The sequence below is a fragment of the Epinephelus lanceolatus genome, chromosome 17 (assembly GCF_041903045.1).
Source record: "Epinephelus lanceolatus isolate andai-2023 chromosome 17, ASM4190304v1, whole genome shotgun sequence".
NCBI lineage: Eukaryota > Metazoa > Chordata > Actinopteri > Perciformes > Serranidae > Epinephelus > Epinephelus lanceolatus.
This window is the reverse complement of record NC_135750.1, coordinates 24,193,124-24,209,885: the sequence shown is the minus strand read 5'-3', so window position 1 is coordinate 24,209,885 and position 16,762 is coordinate 24,193,124. Positions and strand designations below refer to the sequence as shown.

Below are 16,762 nucleotides of genomic sequence, written 5' to 3'. Positions count from 1 at the left end.
ATTCCTTACTTATTTTTCATAAGGGACTGTTTATAAGCTGCAGAAAACTTTCATCTCCTATACTGGAGTGAGATTATTGCAGGGACCAGTGTCAGCCCCGACCAAGTACAACCACAACTTTTTTTAATCCATTCCCTCCGAGCACATCGCCCAATTGGTATGCGCTCAGCGGGGACCGTCTTTGTTTTCCAGCAGTGCCAGTTCCAGAATATGGCCAATAATGATGCTGAGGGGCGGGGAGCAGCGCGGGCTGCAGACCCACTGAGTCTGAGAGTCTGGCGGGGTGCCGAGGAGAGGCAGCAGGCAGCGGTGGCGGAGATGGGCTCACACCTCTGAATCACAACTCAACCTCGAGTCGCTCACACCTCTGAATCACATCTCAACCTCCAGTCAAGCATCTCGGAGACCCGGGACGACAATTCTTTTTTTTTTTTGGAGGGGGTTTTGCTTGTGGCGCTTATTATAAAGACTGGTAGACTGAAGCTACCAGAAAGCAGGAGCAGGAAGGTTTACAGTTGCATTCCGACGCTCAGCACTCCTGTCGCCCCACCTGCACGGCCGGTGAAGAGGTCCGCTGTGGTGATAATGCATCCAGATAAGTACTTACCTGAACTGGTGGCCGAGAAAAACAGCTTGGACCCCTCCTTCGTGCATGCGGTGCGTCTGCTTGCAGAAGGTAAGTCAGGTATTTTTCAAGTCTCATCTACTCTCAGCTTTGTGGACTTGTTTATCACAGGCATTCACCATGTTCCCCTGCAACTGGGAGCACCGTTGCATTGCATTCTGGTGGAGCAGAGTGACCTAATGTGAGCTTATTTGAACACATTGCCCTTGACTCTTAATGCCAGCTTAAGAGCAGTGGATTCACTGTGCGGTGTGTTTAATGGAGGGAGCTCCTCTTTGGCTCCAGTGCAGAACTTTTCTGAGGGATTCTACCACCATGGGAGGAAATGCAGCGAGCACAGAAAGTAAAGTGTGTGCAAAGTCAGAGAGTCAGCACCTCTTATTGTAACCCACTGCCCTCCAAGGTCAAGCTCTGGCACACAAGCAGGAAACAAACTGAAAGTGTACACAGAGCAGTTATCCAGCATAAAAGGGACTAATTGCCTTAATTATATGACTGACTGGATTTAAACTGCTGTTAATCTTTATATATGCACTGTGTAGCCCAGTGCCAGCATTTATTAGTTTAGTATAAAGTGAAATCAGAATTTATCAGACCCAAACGCTGTATGTTGTCAGAAAGGACTGAGTTTTCTTGATAAAAAAATAAGCACTCTGATCTAATATCTCAGTCTGATATTTTGAAGAACTCTACCTGAGTGCCTGAGGAGTCATAGATCATAATATGGCAAAGAAAACTGTTTAATACACCGTGTAGATGAATGTAGTTTAATAAGACATTCACCTCTTCTTTATATCACTATTTATACTAACTGATAACTGCCATGAAGGTCACAGAGGGGACTCCATTCAATTGAGACAGATGTTCTACAGTTTCTCTTCTGATTTAATGTTACAGTATGTCTAACTGGGCGGCATAATCAGCTTCCACCTGCAGCATATAAAGTAGTCCTTCATACTGCAGGTAGCCTTGGTGTCATTCACATGCTGAGAATGTGTCACTTTTGATAGGAAGCTCACCGTCGCAAAGCAAACACCAGAAACTCGGCTCTGCTCATATCATTGGGTCTGCAGATGTAACTTTTGCATTCCTCCTGTGCAAATACGGACTGTGTGTTTTGAAGGTTTGAGTGATGTGCTTTTGTGGATGAACGGACGAATGGATGTACTTTTATTCTAGTGTCATAGACCCAAAGGTACTCGGAGTCCACATGGACTTGCAGGACACTACTCCCATTACATACAGAGTGAGAGGAAACAAACAGTGCTGTATCGTTGTGGAAAAACATAATATCAGATGTAAAATGACCACATTTAACACAGGATGCTTTCATATTGTGACTGTAAACCTGCTACATCATTTACTCAGTGTAAACATTTACTGTAATCTATATTAATCAGTCATTTTCAGTAACATTTTGCACACTTTGAAGGAACAATCTGAGCCCATTCAATCATTTTTATTATGCGCACAAATTAAACACCAAAATCTTGCCTGAGCGATTATTTCTAACCGTTTCTGACATGTTTGCTAAAAGAGATTCAGTCAAACTGTGTGTTGGATTAATATGCTCTGATTGGACTGGGGGGAGGTTGTGCATTGGTGCTTTTTTGCCCCTTGAGCTTTCCTGTTGAAATGTGTTGATGAGACACCTGACAGTCCTGCTCTTGTCGCTAACTGTGATGCAGATGGGATCATCTGTCACACAGTACACTTTGCCAAATTTACTCAAGGCTGACTCACAAAGCCGGGGAACAAACAAAAAAAAAATGTCATCTTTATCGCATCGGCAGCAACTCGCATGTTAAAATGTGTTGTGTGTTTACCTTGTTGTTCATGTTTATTTTCTTATTTGCAATTCATTTGCAGCTCCCCATAGTATACAATACTGTAGAGTCTGCCTCAATACAGTATAATACTGTATACAAAAATTCAATAGGCTGCAGTAGCTAGTAATACATGGCAGTATAATAGTATGTTTTCTGTTTGTAAGGTCAACTCAAAAGAGTATGCATGCACCATACACAATCAGTATAATAAACTGTCAGTTCAGACTGTCAACTCTGAAAATGTTCAACACAGTCATCCGTGGGCAGCATGTTTAATACTCGGCTCATAATTGTAACCACTTTCCAGCAGTTGTTATCAATTTTGTGAGTCCGTGCTCATGGATAATGCAGAATCATACATATCAGTGGACACAGCCAGAAAAACAGCCAGATTTATAGATTCACAGCTATTTATCACTGAATAGGAAATCATGTATGTAATCCTGCATTATTCACATCGTGCACAATAAACAGCATAGCATGGAATTACCATGGTCCCAGCTGACGGCTCCATATTTACGAAGTGAGTCTGTGTTTAAATTATGATGCCGCCTAAAAAATCATTTGTCTTTCTTTGAGCAGATTTAAAGCTGTGTGGGACAAAGGGGGGTGGGTGGGGATAAGTCTCCTTTAGAGCGGTGTGTGAGCTCCTTGTTTCCTTTGATTGTAAAAGTAATGATAAAACAGAGAAGATAATTTGAAAAACTTTGAATTATATACATTAAAAAGAATGTGTATAAAACTGTGTATTAGTTGTCAAGCAGTCATGTGCAAGTAATGAGTTAGGATTAGGTTTGGCAGAGTCATATATATAAAAGCTGTAAGATGCCACCATTGTTGTCAATGTTAACTTGTCCTTTGTTCTTTTTTGGACATTAAAGTGGATCAAGTTACCCAGAGAAGCTGTCCCCCGTGCAACTTCACCCACAGCCATTTGATAGTTAATTCAGGCAGTAGTAAATTTATAGGCAAGACAGGAGAGAGAAACCTGCCTTACAGTTGCTTACATTGCAGCCCTCTCCCACTAAAAAAAAAATCGCAACGACATAGGTCAAATGTGCAGGCAGCTTATTACGACCCATACTTAAATTTATTGTAAGCTGGCACCCTTAAGTGGCTGTAGTAATTATTACAGGAGCAGAGGAGGAAGTGATGAGACGTAGCGTAAAAGCGATAAAGTCTATGTGATGTACAAATATTAAGAAGCTGCTGTAGTTTGGGCAGGATGTGCGGTCGATGGGTCAGATGAACTTTCACCCAGGAGACTGGTGTTCATGTCCTGAAGTCATGGTCGACTTCATTTGATGACAACATAGCCTAGTGTGCTAATATGTGTTGCATACTATGCTAGTGACCTATGTGACATGATGTGTGTGATGTATAACCATGTGCTGGAGAACATATTTTTGCTGAGGGGTGCTGCACAGTGTAAATGTGCGTGCATGACTATGTATGTGCACCCCCTTACTGCTCAGACGTACTTACATGTGTGGTTCCATCAGCTGTTCGAAACCATTCACTCGCCTTCTTGGTGGGAGAAATGTTCCAGGCTGGCATCACCACTCCTTTCTCCACGACTTCTTTAAACTTAGATCGAGTCATTTTTGGCTCAAACAGAGGGACGGCCTCGGTCTTGTTGATGGCAGCTTTCATCATGGTCACCACGTGTTTGTTGGTGATCGCTTTGTGGATGATGTTTCGGGTGTTGACTGTGGTCAGGTTGTGCTGTTTAGACTTGGTCTCCAGGGATTGGTCCAGCTGCCTGTCAATCTCCACCTCTACCTCCGCCTTCTCATTCTCCTCCTGTCGCTCTCTGAGGCTCCTGGTGTCAGACATCCAGTTGTCTCTTTGCTAACCGCACTATTGATTAGCTCCCCACTGCAAATCACTCCCCAAGTTTAGATGGCACTTTGACCTCACCTGACGTGATGATGTTGGCATGTCAAATCTGGGGAAATTAATTTAAAAATATATATATATTTTTACCATATCTTTTCTAACAGGGACCTGCTGTACAAAATTTAAAATAAATGTTCAGATGGACCATTAGTTATGGTAAAATGGCCAACAGACTGTGTTGTTCCGCCCCTTGTCAACTGGGGGTGCTGCACATGTAATGTTAGGTTAGTAAGAGAAGTACTTATTTACAGCCAAACCATGATGTTTTTTCCTGAATCTTACCACCTAGCTTTGTTACCTATCCCTGACCAGGAGGCTTTATAATGTAACTGTGACCATTTCATAAGATTAAGGACGTGTTTGAAACTGCGACGGTTATTTTGGGGATGATCTTAAAGGTTGTTTTGGAAGTCAGTGGGAACCATCCTGCTCTGTTGCTTTTAGGTATAAGAGAGTGTTATTTAAAAGTGAGGTGAAGTTTGAGTCATGAAAAGGAAGCTTTTAATAGATCCCAGTGGTTTTTCCACATGCCACGTAGCCCAGCCCTGCCATGAAAACAAAATGGGATTCCTAATGAGGTGAAAAGAAAGAGAGGCAGAAGAGAAACAACAACATTGCTTGCTGAGAAAAACAAAAGGCAGGTGTGCGCCATGTTTCCATTTTTAGGGTGAAGCGGACATCTCTCCACGTCGCTAGTGCAATCACAGGATCTAGTTTATATTGTCACTAAGCATTTTGACAGGGTATGTTCTATATCAAATGCCCTCACAAATGCTACTAGGCACAGTGACAATACAAACAAATCTGCATAGATTTGAAGGATGTGGGCTTCTCTGAATAAAAGATGAGTATAGATATGGAGGAGGACCAACACCATGACTCATGTCAAGTAAGAGAGCAAGAACATAGGAAAATCCTTACATCTGTTGCCTGATCGTGCCAGTTTAATGCCTATGGAGTTAGATAATTGGAGCTTAAACTGCTTTTGTCTTGAAACCCCCCATTGTCTGAGCTCAAAACACACTTAATCCACATAATATATTAGTTCTGTACATCATGTTCATATCCTCCTTGCGTTTGGCCCAACTGTTTGAGCCCAACTTGAGCACTGAGCTGCACTTTCTTGTGATTTTCATGTGTACACACAGGAGGAAGTACTCTCAGAAAGAGAGGAACCAGCAATTAATTACAGCACTGGTCAGTTTTGCTTCCTAACATTGTATATGTACAAGTAAATTCTGCGCCACATACTCTAGGCTGATGAAAATGCTCAATCAAGACTACATTTTGGGCAATGACCCTTTAACTTTAATTAAAATGTATCAGAGAATGCATGAACCGTTGTGATGCACTGCAGCCGTTTTAGCCTTAGTTTCAGTTAGCCGGTAATGAAGAGCTATAATTAAATAAAGTAAGCTTCAATGAGTGACTGGTAAGAAGATATAAATCTTATAAACTATGAATATATGAGGCTTTACATGCAAAAAGAGTCACCGCTTTTGCATGGTGCAGAATAACACTAAGGCTTTCCTCACCACATGCATACACATGCTCAGTCCAGGAAGAAAACTTCTATTAAGTCTCACGTTCTTACAATTGATTCGGACGATACTTCACCTCAGAGTGCAGTTCTCTCTCTCGAAGAATTGATTTGCATTTAATCTCTCTCTCTCTTCTTTATAAATTGTTGCTCACACTTTCAGTGTATCCATTATGCCCCGCTCGGCATCCAGCAGTGACCCGCCTCATAGCGGCAGATAAACAACAGCCCATGTGGTATGACCTATCAAAAGGACACAAAAATTACATTTCGGGAAAGTGAGACATTGCATTAAATTTCGGGCATTTAGCCGACGCTCTTATCGAGAGTGACTTACAATGAGTGCATGGGTCGAATAAGATTAGACTCCAAGGTCGTGAGCATTTCAAGCGACTGAAATGAGTGGATGAGCCGAAGCAGCAGCACTCAGACAAAAGATATGAGGTATCAGATTATGTTACTGCGCCTCTTGAATTTTCACACATAAAAGAAATGGTCTAAATAAAGAAATAGAAATGGGATTTTTTTTTAAAGTCAAAACAAGCAAAATCAAGGGGAAGTACAGGAGTAACACTGGCATGAGGTGTTTGGTAGAGAAGCTATATTACTGTCTTTATGGTGCTCATAAAACAAGTCCTTTCAGTTACCGTGGTTACTTTGAAATGTGTTTGGTAAAATTACTTTCAATTCACTTGCAAGTCATGACTGATTTGAAGTAGCTGCCAGCTACTGGAGCAAGATATATCTGATCTTTTAATCACATCGTCACACAATATGTTAGTGTGGAGGACAAATGGAAGAAAAAACTACCAATTTATCAATTATTATGTTGTAAAATGTGATTTGTGGTTTGGTTTCATTCTTAGGGTTTGTCTCTTCAGGTGTGCTTCTACTCCGGCTCTGCTCAGGGGTTTTTTTCCTAATCATTAAAGAGCTACATGCTGATAGAGGCTAATGTGCTGTTTCATCCAACATACCAGTAATTAAATTTACACAGATTGTCCCTTCAGACAAGGAAATAAAGTGCTGCAGGGAGCAGGATGCCAAGCTAACACAATTAGGACTGGAAAAAGGAGAGATATACATACTGATCATGAAGCAGCAAATGCATGAACACATCAGTCAATCATTAGTGTAAATTTTTTTGCACAAATATTCATCACAACTGTGCAATGATATACAACGTTAACAGTTATTACTAATAATTATGTAGAATATGTGAATTTAATTATACCAAACAAAATAATACACTATAATAGACAGCTGAAATAAATCCAACAACATACATGTCAAACATTCAAATACAGATATATCTCATTCATGTTTCTCTGCTGAAATTGGCAGCTAACATACAGGGCTGAAGAGAAAGCATGCACCACTCATCAGAATACTTTGCCATGCTCCATGCTGTCTTTCTCTCTGAATATTTTTACATTTTCTTTACCCAAATTCAACAGCACCAAGTGTTCATCCAAACAAAAATATATCGCCTTTGTCCCCTTCTCCACCGCCTACCTTATGCCCATTTGCTCCTTATCAAAGCCATGCCTTCACTCTGCTCACCAACCAACTCCAACTGTAAGATAATGTGTAAAAGGAATAAATAAAACTTGTCAAATAACAGACAGCAGAGTGGCTGTGGTTCTTTATAATGCCCACAGGCCAAAAAACTTAGTCAAAGCAAGCATACAACATATAGAAATGTTAAAAAATGCACTCTATACCAACACAGTCATAAGTACACATTGGTGCGAATATACAGCATGCACCTAGAGACTAAACCAACAGTGTAAATATTAAAATAAAAATCAGAAACACAGTACAAAAAGTATAAAATATAAGGACATAATAGAATAGAGTAAAATAAAATAAAAATGAAAAATAATAAAGTAAAATAAAAAAATTAAATTAAATAATGATGAAAATAATTATAATTATTATTATAGTAATAACAATATAAACTCAGTGCACAAGTATAAAGATATAATAAAACAAATTAGAATAAAATGAAAATAATAATAAAGTAAAATAAAATAAAAATTAAATTAAATTATAATGATAATAATTATAGTAATAACAATATAAACTCATTGCAAAAGTATAAAGACACGATAGAATAAAATAAAATAATAATAAGAAGAACAAGAATAAGAACTGAATAAATAAATGAAATAAATAAAATATGACATTATATGACAATGAAATTGCAAACTCCCTGTGATGCACAATATACAGAAATAAATACATACATTATAATAATAGAATAGGCACAATAATAATGATAATAATAACTCATATTAATTGTAAATAAATAAATAAAATATGTGTATAACAGCCAAAATGCTGCATGTTTAACACAAATACAACACTCTATTGAAGCAAACTGCAGCATTTGATGTGTCCTCAGATATAATAAAGCATACTAGTTAAAGTACAGGTGTAGATCATATGTGTATTTCAGTAACACATATGACATATATCACACTGTATATACAAAATAGAAACAGACCCTATGCTGCACATATAATATTGCATATGATAAAGAGAAACAGATTCTATATGTATATAATAATGTATATCGTACCTATCAGACCATGGACCATGTTGTCTACCAAAGCTGAATGTTGGGACTGTTTTCCATCCTGTCTGCCTTGTAAGTAGTTGTAATAAATACATGATTATTAAAACACCATCATGATTAAAATGTGTATAATTTGCTTGCTTTTTAATATGTAATTTGTATGAATAGTAATTAGTTTTTCACTTCACTGTCCATCGCACACTCAGCAGAGAATTTGAAGATGGCATTATAATTAGATTGAAGATTTAATACTTTATCACCATGTCAACGGGCTGAATGTAATTTTTGCTTTGGTGCAGCTCCGTTAAAAACACATAAACAGCATGTGGCCAAGCAGTGGCACATATTTCCGACCCCGTGCATTTACACTCATGAGTCCGGAGTGGAAAAAGGACAAAAGCTAATTGCACATCTTGTGGTCCATTCCCCCCACCAGGTCCACTCTGCTAAGCGCCACGTTATTACTTCCTCTTTATGTGTTTGATGTGAACAAGCAATTAGGTATTGCAGAGTAATTAGATTGATTCATTTTCGCTCCCATTGCGAGGTCGTTATTGTAGATATACCAGTCAGTAGGTAGAAGAAATCAGTGAATAATTTAGCTGTCTAAAGGCTAATGGCAGCACTCAACAAGCCTTTGTGTTCTGACCTCTTACTGCAGTAACTGCCCGCAGCACAATAAAGCATATAAATAATAATCTCAATTCAGTATTGACTGCGTCAGCACTGCGTAAATCAAAACATTTTGGATGAGCATATTAATATCAACCAGCAATATAGAGACTCTCTAAACGTACAGTAATGAACTGCTTTCACAGATTCTTAGGGATTTTATTGGAAGCATAAAAACAAACAAGAGTATCTTATCAAAAACAGAAATGTACAGCCAAAATATAACTCCCCGCATCTAAACCTGACAGAAGTGAGGATTTTGTTTTTCCAGCAATTTACTATCTGCAGTTTTTCTTTAATGCTCATCCATCAGTTTGCGGGTTATTCGAGGTTTCCAGTCTTTCAGCCAGCTTTGCAAAATCAAAGGTGAGCAGAGTGAAAAGAAAGATGGGGAGGATGCTTACTGTGTGCATTATTTGTCTACACAGAGCACATGCCAGACATCGGGACATCCTGAGTTTGCTCTCTTGGGTGTGATAAGGTTCATCTTCATGCTCTGTTTTATCTCATCAAATCCCTCAGTGGCACGACAGCCCAACGGTATGCGGATTAATCAAGCCTGTGTTGGAAGAATTAATTTTAATTGGATTTAATTATTATAGTGACCTGTTTTATCGCTGTACCACGTTCATTTAGTGTGTGAGTTTTCTCCACATCCACGTTTCTCCTTTGACCCGTCAGAAAAAACCCACCAGCAGTGTTGCAGACAATTTGATCTCGCCAACATCATCTCAGTGATGAAAGCACACATTTCACAAACAGCTCCTATTCAGCAACAACGTGCATGCTTTAGCAGCATGGACTGTATGACAAACAACAGCTGAAATCCAATAAAGCTATGATGTGAGGATAAACAGCCGAGCAGTAAACATATTATCTCCAACAAATGGTGCAGCTCCCATTCCCCCTTTCCTCTGATGTTACTATACTGCATACATGCTCCAATATTTTGCAGTGAAAGTAGTTCAGATATTGTGGGGCATTCATGTTTTCTTTTTAGTAAACTATACTAGAGCTTTAAGTGAATTTTATATGGCTGGAATTATAGTCCGTGTAAGCAGTGAAAGACTTCACTCGATCAGTGCAACACAACCCATTATAATAAACCCCACAGCTTAAGGCAAGTTAGATTTAAGACTTTTTTAATGCCACTCGGAATCAAACTAAGGACTAATTTTGTAGAAGCCAAAACTAAACAGAAAAAAACCCAACCATGAATCGACATCAGTTACTCAGGGTCAAATCGCCTAAATGACCAGAAGTAGAAATACCTAGGCATTTTTTTGGCAGCTTTTCTTGGCGATTTTGTGTTTCTCACTCTGCATGTGGGAATCCACCACCTTGATTTCAATCACACTGAGACTGAAAAACATTTTGCATTAAATACACTGCACGCATTGCTTCATACCAGTTTGAGCCATGGCGGAAAATGCTGGTTAAATTGTTTTAGTTGAGTTTGCTCTTCCCCATGTTGTGCAGGGTACAGTGAAGGCCAGCTTGCAGACGGTGGATCATCTGTGCGAAGCATCCCAGTTGAAAAACAACACATTTTCACTCTGACCTCGTCACATATTGACGTTTGGTCATGGATTTTCCACGTCCACACACAATGCGCAAGGTGCCCTGGGTATGTTGGTTGTTGACGTTCTGGGACACCGTGTCAAGTTCTGCCTGTTACATGCATTGTCTTCTTTCAAAATACACAGGAAATTTACAGTTTACATACAGTCTTTTTCAAAATAAATGCACTACAACAGCACAACACTGAATTGATATTTTTTTCCCTTCAACTTCAAATGCATGTGGTTAGGTTTGGGAAAAAAAGAACAGGGTTTGGCTTTATAATCGCGGGATGCGAACACTGCTCACTCGGGTGAAAGACGGTGTTTGTTGGACCATCCTCCACTCCTCCTGCCCAGCCCAGTCCAACTTTCACCGCATTAACTTTTGTCCTTGTTCTGCTGCATTTCCCCCTGATGCTGCCAGGCACCGTTAAACTATAATGGCAAAGTTAAAGGAAGCCTTTTTTGGTTGGTTTCTGACGCCGCAAGTCACTGCCCAAGTGCCGGATTTCGACGACCTCAGAGTGAGAAAATAAAGTATGACCAGGCGGCTGTGGCTCAGAGACAGAGCAGGTCGTCGTCCACCAATCGGAAGATTAGCAGCTCGATCGCCAGCTCCTCCAGTCTGCATGTCAAAGTATCCTTGAGCAAGACACTGAACCCCAAAGAGCTCTCGACGATACTTCCATTGGTGTGTGTGTGTGTGTGTGTGTGTGTGTGTGTGTGTGTGTGTGTGTGTGTGTGTAAAACTGAGTAGCAGGTGGCACCTTGTGTGGTAGCCTCGGCCACCTGTGTATGAATGTGTGTGTGAATGGGTGAATGTTAGTGTAAAAGCACTTTGAGTGGTCAGATGACTAGAAAGGCGCTATACAAACACAGGTCCATTTACAATTCCATTACTGTTGATGGGTCCACCATCCTGATCTGTGTGACGTTAATACAAGAGGAATTTTAAAAAATGAATATCGTATCATCACACAGTGCCAATTATAAATACAAATTAAACTTTAGGTAGCCTATTTGAAAACTGCTTTTTCCAGCCCTCGAACTACATTCCCTTCAAATAAAATGCTTTTAGTGAGATGAACAGATTGAGAACTTTACCTTATTAGAAAAAAACAGATGCTGACAAGGTTTCCCTTCGGGGACATAATTTACTATTTAAAAAAGGTAAATGAATCGCAATACATTTTATCACAATTCTCAGCATATTGCAACACGTTTAAAATCGCAATAATATTGTACCATGGCTTAAGTATCGTGATAATAACGTATCGTGGGTCCTCTGGTGATTCCCACCCCTAGTGTCAGCTGGGATAGGCTCCAGCCCCCGTGACCCCTAACAGGATAAGTGGTTATGGAACATGAATGAATGATTTTAGGATTTCATAATGCAACTTCACAAAAAAGATTCATTAATTCCTACTTCTTGTGTCTTAGTATTTTTAAGACTTTTGAAATATTGGTTTAAATCATTTTAATGCCAATTATTGCCTTATTTTTGGGTTAATTAAATCAATGCTTTTTAAGACTTTTTAGGGGTTCATGGGAACCCTCAGAAATGTATTCAAGGCAAATCTCAATGGCAAAATGATGAAGAATACCCTGTTTAGTATCTTAATGTTTTGCGGTGGTGCAGCTGGTTTACTGACGACAGAAAGGAGCCTTATTTGTCCAAAGATCCCTCTTAAAATTAGATCAAAATGCTTCTGAATCTGATGTCTGAATTTCTCATAGAACCTAATTTACTGTAATTGAAAACCCTTTTGTGTATTTTTATTGACAATTCGCTGGAGTCGAGGATAAGTGAACTTCAAGCTGTTTCTCGGTCTGTGTTGAGGCTCTGTGTTGCTGCATACAGACCAAAGCAGATGTATTTAACCTTAAGCCATGGCAGGCTGACTGAGCACATTTTCTCTTTTTTCAGCAGAATTCATACAGTTGCACACATTTATCTGTTAGCTGCCCAGTTAAACCACAGTTGTTGTTTTTTTTTTTTGTCCATTCTTGGCCGTTGAGCGGCTCCGCTGAAGCAGTTTGGCAGTGCAATAGAGGGGATCGAGAGCACCAGAATAGTCGCTGAGAGTGTTTTACTCATTCAATTCTCCCAATGAGATTTTTTTTCATCCTGTGTGAGGAATGAAACCAGTGACCTTCAAAGCAAATTCTCGCTCCTCTCATGTTTAGGCTCACGTCGCTCGCTGCCACATATTTGACAACGATGATATTGGTGTGAACGTTTCCAGAGATTTATACATTGTAAGCTCATTTTCCTCTTCTTCTCCCCCTTTCCCCATCTCTCATCCTCCCTCTCTTCCTCACACAATCTTCTGAGTTCACTGGCAGGCTGCAGACCAGAATAAAGGTGTTTCCCATTATGCACTGTTCCAGAGTATAATCATCTTCACGGGCTAGAAAAACATCATTTCTCTATTCAAATGATATGAAAGTGAGGCACTTCACAATGGAAACATAGCCTAAAACAAATTCCCTCTCACATGCAGGAGACCGGAACTGATCTTTGAGGAAATCGAGAAACAAATGCTTCATGAAACCTGGAACTAAAATCAGTAAAAATCCAAATGAGCTTTTTTCGATGGCATGACTAACATCATATGCTGTGACTATAGGTGCACTCATGTAGTAATCCACATATAGGGTGATTCATCATGCATGCCTCATTTTGCACTGAGGACACACCGACTGAGACGTTTGCACTTTTGCACATTATTTTCCACTGTGTGTTCAGTCCTTATGTAAAAGAAGCATTTAAAATACAAACTCTAGTCTGAATCGCTTTTGTTCTTTAAGTGCGAATCCTTTGCTGCACAATACATTCTGCCTGAATACAGCACCATAGAAGAAGACAAAGGACAGTTTTTAAGGTGAAGCTCAACCTTTGTGAACCAAACGACTAACAAAACACACATGAAAATGTACTCAATGACCCAAACTTTCACAGGCAACAAGTCCTTGGAATCGAAGAACAAAACATGACTCATCCTCTAGAACTGAATAGAAGAAGTTGTCTACTGATTGATTCGTTTTTCTGCTCATTTTGTGTGCTTCTTGTTGTCACATATTTGTTGTATATTAATAAATGATGTGAGCTGATTTTCTTCTTCTTTTTTTATTTTTATTATTTGTTTTCTCCATAAGTTGAGGAGCGGTCAGTTGTATACTGCCACCAAGACCCTCTTGACCACTCCTGACATTTCTTGTATTTCATTATCTGGACTGTACGCAGTCTAATGTGGGTGCAAGTAAAATAAATTAAAATTAAATAGAATGATGCACAGAAGTGTTCTGATGTGAAGTCTCAGGTCCAGTGTTTGGTTGACCCATCAATCCATCCAATGTTATTCTGGACGTTGTGGCTCTATAACAAGGTCACTACTACTACTCCCACCTTGCTGCTAGTAGGCTTTGTCACTTGAACATAAAAATTGGGGGCGTGATGATACATTGATTAGTGATTAATGATCCAGTACCATCAATGCAAAGTGAAAACGCTGCAAAAAATCATCATCTGTAAGATACACCTTTACTTAGACTATTCCCATGGCACGTCTGTGTCACAATTTCCGTCCAAGTGCACCTTGTTCCGAAACATTCAAACAATGCTGGTCGCTTAGCACCAGGCAGACAATGGCGAGCAGAAATGAAAAAGACAATAAGGACATTTACTCATATTATGTCACATTGATCACGGGGCCCTGAATTGAATGGAATCAAAGTTGCATTGTGTTAGATAAGTGGTTCCCAACTGGTGGGTCGCAGTCCATTCTGAATGGACCACATGTGACTTGTGAACATGTCAAGTTTGTAAAAAACACACTTTATTTTGAAGTGCAGTGAAATTCTGGCACAGAGCTTTTATTTTTAAGTGCCGTTTCCTGCTGTAGAGTGAGTAAGAGAATGGACAGCTTCTTGTCAGAGACAGCAAACTAGCTTGACGACATAGCCAAATGCCAGTATGACGCTGAATATATTAAACTGTGCAAACCTTGAACTAATGACTAAGGAGAAATCTGGACCCCTTGGCTGAACCAGTTGGGAACCACTGTGTAAGACTTTGTGTCATCGACAAAGATTGTATCGTTGTCCAAAGAATCGATGTAATATTGTTTTGTGATTAAACTTGTGATTTAAACCCCTAATAAAAACATGTTGTTCTGGGGTGTTTGCCAGAGATGACTGGGGCTGTCCTTCTTGGGGGGAGAGTCTTGTCAATAGCCATGCTAACAGTTGAGGTTGATAAAAGAGTCAATAGCTTTGCAGGTATTAAGTCATAACCCAAAATATGGAGGAAAGGTCAGGGGATTTCTAAAGTTCTTACATTATATCCCCTGTGGACAACAAATGTCTGTACCAAATGTCATGGCAATCCATAATATAGTTGTAGAGAAATACAGTTTGTGATGGACCTATTGACAGACTTCGACATCCCCAGAGCCCCATCAGTGCCTTGCTGAATACACATTCTTTTTTATGTACATATACTGTTGTTATATTTTCAGCTACTCACCACAGAGTACCCCATCTACTGTATATAGAACAGAACGAGTTCAAAATATTCATGTGTTTGCACACCACAGGTTGTGTTTGATTTACCTCCTCAGGCAAGAATACATAAATGCTATTTTTAAAAGGTGCATTTTGTAAGCTTCTGCTATCCTGGGACAGCTGTCTTGTGTAAAGTGCCACATAAGCGAGTGTGAATCAGCATTGTTGATAGGAATAAAAGGTTGGAGGGGTCTCTCAATCTGTGATTCTGCAAGAGTTTTCAGGCACAGTCTGTACCCAGAGGCAGACGGTGGTGGTGTCAGAGTTCACCGAGTTTACCTGATATAGTCCTTTCTGTTACGGCCTCACCGTGGGGAGTTAAAATACACTTATTAGGGTGTATTTTTGTAAGTAATGCACAAAACTTTCTAAAGTAAATCTTAGTTAAGGCTCTTCCATTTGGCACTGACTTTGACATACTTAAAAACTTAAAAAGGCATTTTTAAACACGCACCCCCATTTTGACAAACTCATTTTTTGGCAGTTTTGCAGCTTTGGTGAAAGTCATCTCACAGAGAAGCTTCACAAAAAAAGCAGAGACAGAATGTTCCAATTTAAACCATCTTCCTCGGACAATCAGGCACAATCAGAGAGACTGTGTCACGCTGGAGGAAATCTGTGCATTTCAAGCTGTTGGAGTTTTGTCTTGGTGATTTCACAGACAATAGCAATATCAAACAAATGAACCTTAATGTATGGTGTAAAATAGAAACCACAGGCCATTAGGAAGTGTAGTGAGTGAATGCTGGAGCTGCCTGGAACAAAGGGATCATTAAGTTGGAGTTATGAACGTCCAGAAGGTCACGTCAAGGAAAAGTCTCAGAAGGACCCTTTGCTGCAGAATGCTGTTCCAACAAAGCAATATCATTACCACAAACTGATAACTAGTCAAATTCTGATACATGTGCCATGGATTTTAAGGTGGATTTAACCGCTTATAAGGACGTATTTCCATCCGTAGTCAATCTCCTGCCTTAGTGAACAGAAAACAGAGAAATGCATTCATTCAAATTTAATACGTTGTTCAGGGATAACACATTTAAGCCATCTATTTGTCCAAACTTGTGCTCCGTAATGAAACGTCCAATTGGTCGGGGATGTTTTTAACCTCACAGCTTTGTCCGCTGGTGGTTGACAGCTCAGATAAGGGTGAAGTGCTCCTCTCTAAATGAACTCTTGAGTTTCAATATAGCAGCTCAGGAGCGGTCTGCGACTTGTTCTCGGTCTTGTTCGGTAACATCTTTTATTGTCCAGCCAGTGTGTTGCAGCCTGATAATTGTAAATCCGGTGGGTATTAATTAGCGGCAGAGGAGGATCCCCGCTAGGTGGACAACAGATAGCTTAATTTCTAGAGCACTTAATGTATTGCCAGTAGTTGAGCACAAGTGCCATAAAATGCATCCATCAAGAAAAAGCAGTGTCCAGGGTGTTCCTGTCGAGCTGAGCCGGACAGTTAATATCCACCTCTCATCTCTCATGTTATTGCAT

General features: G+C 39.7%; 1 protein-coding gene across 2 annotated transcripts in view; it reads left to right on the top strand.

Moving 5' to 3' along the window:
* The first annotated feature begins 261 nt into the window (after window positions 1-261).
* Window positions 262-16,762, top strand: part of khdrbs2 (KH domain containing, RNA binding, signal transduction associated 2) — a 97,841-nt gene continuing 81,340 nt past the window's right edge. The window contains exon 1 of one of the 2 annotated variants that reach the window (XR_004500874.2): window positions 262-676. Coding sequence is in view for 1 of the 2 variants with exons in the window: in XM_033612812.2 (XP_033468703.1) it covers window positions 586-676 (91 nt within the window). In the remaining variant the exon portion in view is untranslated. The remainder of the gene's footprint in view (window positions 677-16,762) is intronic. The other variant, XM_033612812.2, reaches the window with a different exon arrangement.